Raw genomic sequence first — 10,968 nt, 5'->3', positions numbered from 1 at the left:
CGACTCCAACACCAACTGAACTGAGAGGCTGGAGCAGCGCACTTCAAAGTCAGCAACCGACTGCCGGGTCCCGACAGCTGCATAAAACTATTCCAGCCTGATGACTCCTAAAAAAAAAAAAAGCCAAACAAGTGGCGCAGATTCCCACATGCGTTACAGTCACTGTGTCTGAAACACGTGTCAAAGGTTTGTCGCTTTATTTCCCGACCTGCGAGCTTTTTACCACATTTTGCCAATCTGTTCCCAGATCTCCAAGTTGCAGCTACATGGTGAGGACCTTATCAAAGACCAGCAATCTTCAGCCAACTCCCCGAGGCTTTGGAGCGTCACAAGTAACTGATCTGCCGCCCCAATAGCATTATCGCTACAATCCCTCTGTTGCTTCAGAAAGTCGCAGGGATCTTTCCTTCTCAAAATCCGCATACTTTTAAAGATTAACCCAGTGGAATCCAGAGGATGCACAATGCATGCACCGGCGTGTATCCAACACCATATTTACACCGTCATATATACATTTTGGGTCACATAGTAAGAAGATAAAGACCAAACTTTAATTTGAATCCTCTTAAGGAACTCTTTGGAAAGGTCATAACCACAGGTTCATGCCTCTGCTGCAGGATTCAGAGTCTTGCTGAAGGAAACACAGGAATAACAGAAGTTTTCAAACTCAGACTTGAAAACATGCTTTTCCATATATTTCCATATTTACTTCATCCATTCTCACACATCACATACATTATGTTGCACTAGGACATGAAATCATAGTGCTGCTCTCACTCTAGAGCTCCTACCAGTGGCAACAAGGGCACATACACACACACATACACACACACACACACACAGACAGACATCACACCATGTAAAACACAGAAGAATCAGATCCAACTTTGCATACTGCTTCACATGAAAAGGCATGAAAACAGCCCAGACATTCAATATACATCCATTCACTGACAGAGAGCAGTTGTTTGGCTACAGGCAGCAGTGGACATGTTGGACACTACATTTACTTTATTTGGACTGGACTGGCTACAGTCAGAGATGTTAATAGTTTTTAGAGAAGAGAGTCAATAGGGGTTTGGTTAGGTCTTTAGTGTTTTAAATGAGTCACCACAGGGGAACCTTTATCCAGCCTGACTGGTTATATTCTGGAAAGAGAGACAGTAAATGTATGTATGTCCTTGTCTCACTGGACAGGGATTCATAAAGTGCAGTGCAAACACTTTGATCAGCTTGTTGGCTGTGAGACGTTTTCCCTTGCTGCCCATCAAGGTTAAGAAAAGTGGAAAATAGCTCTTGAAGACGCCACGGTGACTAAGGGATTACTCATCATTCAAAGGCCACTTTAGTGCCTTCAAATTCTGTGCACTCACATCTCAAAACATCAAACGTCATTGTCCCAGCAAAGATGAACAGCAGTGATTTCCAACCAGAGGCAGTTGTAGATGAGAGTACATCTGCAGTTGCTGGGGGCTATGTGGAGAGAACGTGGAGTCAATGATTTGAATAAAAAACAAATATCCAGAGTGTCAGCTGCAGCACCTGAACACTGAGGGTGTGCAACTAGTTAGGAAGTGAGCAGAATAGAAAACCACTTGGAAAGCAGAGCTAAATGAAATGGTTGTAATGAGGTGGAAACAAAGGATTAATGGTTGAAAGGTTAATGCTAATGTCTGAGCAGCTGAAATGGTTAAACGAATGAATGGATAAAACACAGAGCTAGAAGTAACAACTGTAGTCTGAATGTACTTGAGTCATCACGTGAGGCTGTGTAGGTATGGCTGACCATAACGTTTTGGAACTATGAATGTACAGTATATCTGACATCTGGAACCACACCAGATGTGAGACGCTAAGAAGTAAAACAGGTTTGCACAAACAGTTTCTTATCTCGTAAAACCAGTGTGTCTTTCCGTAGGTATACAGGTCATCTGGCTAATATACAGAGAATTTCCTCCCACACAATGTGAGCCTTTGTTAGTGTTGGAGGGTCAGGGCTGAACTCTGACGGTAAACACACTGGGGTGGAAGCCATCACCATGGCGATGCTCTGGACCCCCTGCCAGTACCAGGGACTAGTTGGGCCCTCATGTCCTGCCCTGTCTACCCCCCCCCCCCCCACTCCCCACTCATGGGAGGCCCCCATAAGTTGGGTTTTCCTTGCTGCCCCTCAGGAGCTGACCCCAGGGCTGTAACTGGCCTGGAACCAGGGGGCCCTTTTTATAGGGCCAGGAGTCAAGGGGTGAGAGGTTATGGTGTGCAACTGTCTCTCTGTTTGGAAGATATTATTACAGGGACAGGTCAACTTCAGCCTCACTACAAAGAGCACTATAAATAGAGTTGTAAGACCATGCACAAATGACTAGAGAGTCTAATCACTTTTTTAATCTTGACTTCTTCTTCTTCTTTCTGCATTAGCAGCTAAGTGTTCTGTGGTATCTTAAGATACAGTCATATAGTCTCCTGAACATCCTTGGTGTGTCATGACTGCTACTGGCCACCACAGCTGGAGTCATAAACAGAGAGAGCGTGTGCATCTACCGGTACTGTCCTCTCTGCTGCAGCTCTGTGATCTGTAACTGCTCTCAATTACAGTATTGTGTGCTGTTCCTTTCGGCTTGGGGTTAAACACTTTGCAGACCCCTTTGAAGTACTCATCCCTTTATCTCAAGCCAGAGCCAAGAATTTGTTGGGAGGGGGGACAATGGGAAATGAAACTAAGAGGGAAGCTCATGGCAATTATCAACCAGAGCCTTGAAGAGGACGTCAGCTCACACAGACAGAGAGAGGGAGCCAATAAAGACAGCAGGAGACAACCGATGTAGGATAGAGGTTTACTATTTCAACTTTGTTTGGTGTACACACACCCTAGGCAACAACTGACTGCCAACAGAGGAAATGGAGGCTACCCCTTCAAAGCAGGTGACAACAGGGGGACAATGGCCACTGAAGAGAGCAAGAAGCTGATGAGAGGTGCTATGGTGGTGGTGCAGGGGGCCCAACGCACAACATAAGAGAAGACCAAAGAGATGAAGTAGAGGATGGAAGGAGAAGGATGGAGGACAACAGAGGGAGAAGTGCTGTTGTCAGCAGAATCAAATGGCACGCAGAGAGCTGAGGAAGATACAATTAAAGTGTGGAGTTAAGACAGGCTTTGAAGTTGGACATGGTGCATAATACCCTTAAAAGTTAAGGAAGGGCAACAATTCGCCAGTTTGTTATGGGGCTGTTTTGAACGAGGAAGAAGAGAGAAAAAAAGGTGCACAAGTGATGGGGAGTTTGTTTTTGAAAGGGTTCAGTTTGAGGGGAATGAAGTTGGATTTCAAGCACCAATTGGCCCCAGAAGGATGGGCTTTTGCAAAACAGAGAATGTAAAGCACGAGTGGGAGTCAACGCCTACCTGTGCATTTTGATGATGGGGATGACTGTGTGAAAGATAGGAGGTAAAGAGAGTGGAATAGGGAGCGAGACAGGTGAAAGAGAAAAGACTACAAAAAAGAATGAGACATGAAATAGGTAGGGAATTGGTAGTGAAGGAAGGCAGAGAAGAAATAAAAGTGTGTGTGTGTGTGTGTTGGGGGTGGGGGGTGTGGGGGTGTTGAAGGTTATTTATTGGGTTTTTTCCCCTCGTTTTAATCCCATTTTGCGCTTGACTTTTAAGTCTACCAATGTATAGAAACAATGTCGGATGCAGTGTCTAATCCCGTTTGGGCCATGAAGCTCACTCCTCACTGACAGTAATGACTTTCATTTCCTCTGCCGCTCGCATTTGAAATAGCATGCAGACACTTCACAGGCCGGACGCCACTGTTCTGCCATGCTTGACAGGACAGCGATCCGTCTTAGAATCAGTCTTAACCTGAACCCTGGGCTCCCTCACTCATCCTTAATCCATCACTCTAACCCTTCTTCCTCTTCCCCGACTGAGGAGCACAGGGTTCCCAGACTGGTAAGGTGATTAACTTGCTCGTCCGTTCAACAGATGCCAGATTTTTATCTGTTTCCCTGCTTCCTGTTCCTCCATTTGACGCTTTAATGGGGGGTGAGCATCATGGCAATAGAGATGTAACCTTCACTGCTTTAAACAGAAAAGATCATTTAGAAAAGAGATTTCAAATTCTTCGCACTGTTGCCTCACAGCAAGAAGGTCCTGGGTTCGCAACCCAGCCTTTCTGTGTGGAGTTTGCATGTTCTCCCTGTGCTAGTGTGGGTTTTCTCCAGGTACTCCGGTTTACTCCCACAGTCCAAAAACATGTATGTCAAGGTTGATTAGTGACTCTAAATTGCCCATAGGAGTGAGTGTGAGTGTGTGAGGTTGTTTGTCTTTGTGTGTCTCTATGTGGCCCTGTGATGGACTGGTGACCTGTCCAGGGTGTACCCCTGCCTTCCACCCAAAGAGAGCTGGGATAGGCTCCAGCAGATCCCTGTGACCCTGGTTAAGGATTAAGCGGGTATAGGATATGGATGGATGGATTTAAAATTCTCCACCACAACTGCACACCTGACACCATAGAGCAGGCTTTTAAAGCTCAGACCACAAGGTTACAATGCATAAAAAAACAACTGAAAAGTTAAATGTGTAAGTAATTTGTAAATTGTGAAACTGATTTTCATAAATGAATTTTGGAGGCAGCAAATTTGCACCAATAGCTAATTAAGCCAGAAGTCAAAATTAATCCAAATGTGCTTACTGTGGCACTTTCCTCCAAAATCATGTCAAAACACCTTAATAAATCAATAGTCAGTTTTAAATGATCTGTTTTAGCTAATATTTTTAAAGAAGGAAGGGGAAAAGGATGCATTTTGACCAACTGCGCAGATGTGGCCATTGTCCACTTACCCATTATCACTTTAAGTGTAAGAACTTGTGTACAACAAGAAAAGAGTCTGTGGAAGATAGAAAGTGCGAGACAGAGATACCAAACACCCAGACAGAGACACAAGGCGAGTGATACAGACAAACCTCCCACACTGTCTTGACTGCATGGTCTTCTGTCCCTCTGCTCAGCCCACACTATCAAGCCCAGACAGCAGATTTATGCCATAGTCACACAAACACAAGCCACTACCCACCCTCTAACCCACTCATTTTCAAATCATGCAGCTGCATATCCTGTTCATAGCTCTTGTTGCATTTTGAGTGACAGGGCTGGGAAAAAATGAAGAAAAAAAAAAAAAGAAATCAGTGCCATAAATACGGTACCAACAAAGAATGATACGAGCTAGGAGAGAGACAAAGGAGAAGAAGATGGAAGACAGAATAAATAGCATAAGTGAAATGTTTTGAGGGTGTTGTGTGCATGTGTGAAAAGTGTTAGTGATAAACAGGTTTATTTATGCAAGCAGCGTACAGCAGCCAAATACAGGCCTCTTAGGGTCTGACTCAGAATACAGCTCTATAAAAAGATCTAGTGACACACAGCTTGCATGAGCCCAAACACACATGTACAATGACTTTGTCAATCACATGCTGATGTACAGTGAATCCCAAAGGCCTGTCACAAGTGCTCAGAGTGAGGTGCGCACACGCACACGCACACGCACACACACACACACACACAGTACACATCTGATGTGTAAATGTTTAAAGAACCAGAGAAGAGAGGCAGTGAATAACCTCGAATCAGTTGATTACTGCTGGTGTTTGAATTCCTGCCCTCAAATCATTTTGCTGACATCCTAGAGATATAAAATATGTAAAAATCAAAACTGCTTTAAGCTTCCTCTGTTCAGCAACTTAAGAGAGGGCTCAAAATTTCAAAACCACCCATATGAAACGTTAAAATCTCCAGCTAAACAAAAGACCTTAAAATCACCCAACACCCCAAAGTCCCATATGATGAATTAGTGGAAACCTCAGGAGCTCTCTGCCTGCCCTTTACTGTTGTCACAAAACAGTCCACTGTCTGATGTGGAGATAAGTGAGAGGAAGCAAGGACTTTGATCCTTAATGGGGCCATGTCAGCGATGTGGAAATGACATTTGTGGCTTGTATTTACACAAGCACAATTATGGAGGTTATTTTGGCAGTAGACAATCAATTAGACTGAAACTATGTCAGAGTAATAACACAAATTAAAGGACAGCTAACAGCCTGAGCCTGTTTGGGTATAACTGAGCAAAACAGGGGCCTGCTAAACTATGACCAAATACACATTGAACATCAGCATGAGCAGCTAAATGCAGTCTGAAGCTGCAGTGTTCTTTAAACTGTTTGTTGGATCATCTGACAGAATCTAAAACTTCCTTTCTACAGGAACAATTAGAAGACGCAGTGTCCAACAAACTGTAAAATCCGGGAAACGCGTGAAATAAATGGCTGAAATGAAGAAAGGTTTACTGCAAATCTCTGTGGTTTTGAGTATTATCCTTACCATCATTTTCACATTAGTGGGAGCAAAAACTAAGAAATGCCAAAGACTCAGACTACAGACATGGTTAGATGACATGTAGCATGTTCTGGTTCATTTAGAGCACATTAAGACCTTTACTGACTCACGAATGCAATCACACATACAGCACATGCGAGAAGTTTCTACTGGAATTCCTTTCACACCATGTACGTTGTACGGTGCTATGTTGTAATAGTTATGAATCCTCTGTGCACTCCTTCCAGAAACAACAGACTCTACAAAGGCTTTGTGCTGAAAGACTAAATTCCTGTTTCTCAGATGTCGGTCTGACAGTCTTCTCTCTTTTTGTTTCTTCTCCCTCTCTTTCTGCCTGGGCAGCAGAATCAGCACATCAAATAAATACAGAGGGGTATAGTGTTTCATTTGGAGACAGCAGAATAGGTCAAGGACAATGGGAACACATGGAGGTGCGTGAACTGTGGGTGTAAAAAGAAAGCAATTCCAATGCAAATAAGTGTAAGGAACTATTTGAAATCAAAACTGACTTTGGAATTTAATAACGCCTCTGAACTTTTCCAAGTAAAAAGTGGATTCTTTTAAAATGATCAGTATAACCCATGAATTCTTCACCTTCCAGAGACACAAAATACCAGTGGATGGGGCTCATTATGAAGCCAACCATATGTTATAATTATAAATCCTTTGCACTCTGGAGGCACTGGAGGTGAACTGGAGACATGGTGGCCATTTTAAGAATTCCAGTCTGATTCATTCAGCCTGGGTTTGACTGGAGCCATTGGTGAAACATAATGTGGTGGCAGAGGCAGAAACACTGGGCAGGACTGTAGCGTTTGGCCTGAATTTCAAACAATTGACTTGCTGTGCTCTTTATCTGAACCGACCACAAACCCCCAGCTACCCTTTACAGTTCAAATGGGGGCTTGAGCAGAAAGGCAATACTAAATAGCGATTGGGGAGATGGGGATTCAAGGTCTCTGACTTTAGTGTAAAGTTACATAGCTAATCTTAGGTAACATGCATGTTGTGGTTATATAAAAACATGGGCCGGAGCGTGAGTTCCCCTAATGAAGGGATTAATTATAAGGCATTTGAAGAAGATGAAAAACATGCTCCAAATGAAAAAAGCATGACAACCGAAAATGATGCAGTTTTTTTTAATTAATGAATTAAGCATTTTATATCAAATACCAATAAAAACAATTAATGACATAAAAAATGTAAAATTGGACAATTTCACTAGTTGAGAAATGCACTTTTCCAACAATACAAAGCCCAACTAAAATCTGACAATGAATAAATAGGTCATGTGTTAAAACCATGGGAAATAACAGCACATCATACTAAAAGATGACTGGTCCAGTGGCGCGACATGCGTGTAAAAGAAATGTAACAGTCAATAATGCTCACATCTGATTGGATGTATTATCCTTCATGTCCTTGTGTAGTGCCAGGCTATGGTTCTTCAAAGGTGAACCTGTATGGAAACAGCTGGGTTATACCAATGTTAAACCAACACAATAATTCTTGCTCATCCTTTCTAAAGAAAGTCATCACAGGCACAAAATTAAACTAAGTCTCTGACTGCTCCTTTGAGATTCTCAGTGTCTCAGTCACCTTAGGTTGTGAGGGAGAGAACAGTGGAATAACTAGTTAATTACTGTGATGTGTGTGACTGACAGTCCTGGGAGATGTTTGCAGAGATGTGAGCAGCAGCATCGTCTGACTAGACCTCTTATCAGTGCATATGTATGTACGCTTTTCATAAAGGCATAAATGGCTCATAGAGTGTGATTGATGGGAGCTGAATCAAAGGCTTCAGGACTGGAAGCTGTCAAAGTCAAAGACAAGATTTCCTCTAATGTATCTGCACCATTAAATGTGACACACACTGTTTACCATCAGACTGTTAGTAATTCTGGATGTTCATACTTGCCTGAGGGACACTGGAAAGGCATTCGAGGTGCTATGACATTAATTATGCCCAGGCATTCATGCACCCATGTATCTTTACAATCTAAACAGTCATGCTAACCTCCTGCTGCAACAGGCATCCAGGTCTTCCTGTAGCAAAGATGCTCTCTTCTGAAGGAAGTTAACCTGAAACACAGACACACCATGCTATATTCGGTAGCCAGTAATCTTCAACATCTACTCGCTCTGATAACTTGTGTGATCAGAACAAGGGAAGTAGGACACACGTGCATCAGAATGCTGAAATGTGAAGTGGAGAAGGTATGATAGCTTTGAGTCAATTGTGCTTTTGGGTGGTGAGGGTTAGCTAAGTAGGGAAGAGTGGAAGAAAGGCTTAGTTGTTGAGTCCAGGGGTCAGGAAAGCAGGGGTTGAGGGTCAGAAGATTAGGGCAAAAAGGTTAAGGCACATAGGAACAGAGGGAAGATTATAAGCCAGGTTAGTCGAGGTTAGCATGCCTTGAGAGGAGGCTGCAATATTCTTTTGTTTGGCTACAAAGCGTGAGTTTATTTATGAAGTGTCTTTGGCTAAAGTGAAAATAAACCCCATCTACATTTACACGGCATCTAGAGCCTGGCAGAATAATCATGGCTCCAAAAGAATCTGTATTGTTCTGGGACTACCGTACTGGAGCCGAGAGTGCATTCCTTTCTGTGGGGGAGACCTCAGGAAAGGTCTAGCATTTCATTTGGCACTTCACAGTGGTGAAGCATATGCAAAACCCACCGAAATGTGGTCAGATGCCTCCAGAGACATGAAAACTCTCCCCATCTTCTTCCTCTATAAAAAAAATAATGCACTTTAATGTGCAAAACTCAAGACATTGTTAATGAGAGGAGTGACCACTCTGGTCACAAATTACATTTTAGGAATATATCCAATCACAGGGCTGTGGTCTGTGCACTGAAATTGGCTCTTGGAAGATCTATTTGACCAGGGCAGGGATTTATGATGAGCCAATTTTACAAAAACTTGTACTCCAGGATCTTATTGTTGAAGAAAACCCTCTTATGTTTACAATATAAACCCAGAGAAAATGAAAACCCTTTATTGCAAGTCAGAGTAGAAATAAGCCCGTGAAGAAAGCAATACAGGTCAGAAGAACAACATGATATGAATATGGTCAGGCACTTGAGGAGAGATCAGGAAAGATTATGGCTTATAAAGATTGGTGCAGGAGGAAGAGGATTGGTCCAAAGCAAAAGCAATGTCGGTGATGGAGTGCTGCATTAGAACCATCCAGATATGTTTCTGCCAGTTTGGCTGATTAATATTAGGTGGAAAACCACTTTGAAAAAGCATGTCCAAACAACAACAAATCTCTGTGCTTTGTGATTGTTTTGAGCATCAGTCCGATCTATAGTATCTAATAAAATGGGCCTTGTAATTAAATATATATATTCTAAATAGTTTGCTGTGCTGGTAAAATTAGAAAACACTGGAAAAATTGAAAATGTGAAAATATGACATCTAAAAAGGTAATGGTAAGAATATTTTGTAGAGTGAAAAAAAGAACCTCAGCCCCCAAACTATTATTAACATTTTTGACACTTGGGCCTCCAGATTGAATATGTTCTGCAGTCAGGTCTCACCTGAGCTTTCAGAGAGGTAATAGTGTCCTCCAGTTCCTGTCGGAGTTCAGCGGGCATCAAACCTTTGATCTTCTCCTCGTACTCCTGACGTACCACAGTCACCTTACACATGAAAAACAAAATAGCATCATTAAATGTAATGTAATCAGGAATGTATGCATATATACAATTTCCATACCCAGAGAGTAAACACTGAAAAGTATGATCTGGATTATTGTCATTTCTTGGTCTATTTGGGTTAAAAATAGTTTTTCTTGACTGACACCATTAATGATTATTCAACACATTAGAAAAAGGCTCATTGTCAATTACTAAAATTAATCATTACTTCATTATAGCAGTAACCCATTAGCGTCATTGCTTCCTATTCTCATACACACCCGCACTTAAGCACTTCCACACATGGTGACCAAATAAATAGCTCCCTTGGAGGAGGCACCCACACTCACACACAGACAGTAGGTATCCCCTTTTTATTCATGGCTCAGAGTATTCCCTTGCTCTTCACAGCTCCTTCACATCTCCACAGGGGGTCCATAGACCAATATGACTCGCTCTGCTCAACACCCTCTACTGGCTACTGATGACTACAGCCAGATCTGACAATGCATTTACTGGCTCCACACAGCTGGGTTTGAAAGAGGACAGGGCCATTTTGTAGGGTCAAGCACAAATGTGGAAGAAGCTCCATAGAGAGCAAGGCTGCTAGCTCCACTGGGGATGAATGGAGGAAGTCTGTCTAGGGCTAAATTGCACTCCACTAAACCAGTGTCTGATTATAGAAGTTGAAAAGAGTTTGGTTAGCGCAACCTCCGCTTTTACCCACAAACACACATGAATGGATTCACACACACACACACACACACACACGCACACACACACACACACACACACACATATAGACAGACACACGTGCATGCACAAGCAGAGCTTTTCAAGTATTGTAAAAGCATTTACAGTGTTTTGAAAAGGGTTGCTGAATCAATTCATTTGGAACTTGATGAATACTTTAACAGAACTTGAGGAATCAACA

The 10,968-nt window shown here is 42.6% G+C and overlaps 1 protein-coding gene across 5 annotated transcripts in view; it reads right to left on the bottom strand.

The window, feature by feature from the left end:
- Positions 1 to 7,597: 7,597 nt before the first annotated feature.
- cep112 (centrosomal protein 112) overlaps positions 7,598 to 10,968 on the bottom strand; it is an 83,246-nt gene continuing 79,875 nt past the window's right edge. For all 5 annotated transcript variants that reach the window (XM_026324629.1, XM_026324632.1, XM_026324633.1 and 2 more), the window contains 3 exons: positions 9,936 to 10,037; positions 8,407 to 8,471; positions 7,598 to 7,848 (listed from right to left, as the gene is read on the bottom strand). In XM_026324629.1, coding sequence (XP_026180414.1) covers positions 7,827 to 7,848; positions 8,407 to 8,471; positions 9,936 to 10,037 — 189 coding nt within the window. In that variant the 3' untranslated portion in view covers positions 7,598 to 7,826. The remainder of the gene's footprint in view (positions 7,849 to 8,406; positions 8,472 to 9,935; positions 10,038 to 10,968) is intronic.

The sequence above is a fragment of the Mastacembelus armatus genome, chromosome 8 (assembly GCF_900324485.2).
Source record: "Mastacembelus armatus chromosome 8, fMasArm1.2, whole genome shotgun sequence".
In the NCBI taxonomy this organism is placed as follows: Eukaryota; Metazoa; Chordata; class Actinopteri; order Synbranchiformes; family Mastacembelidae; genus Mastacembelus; species Mastacembelus armatus.
Note: the sequence above shows the minus strand (reverse complement) of the source record. Positions and strands in the feature narration are given on the sequence as shown.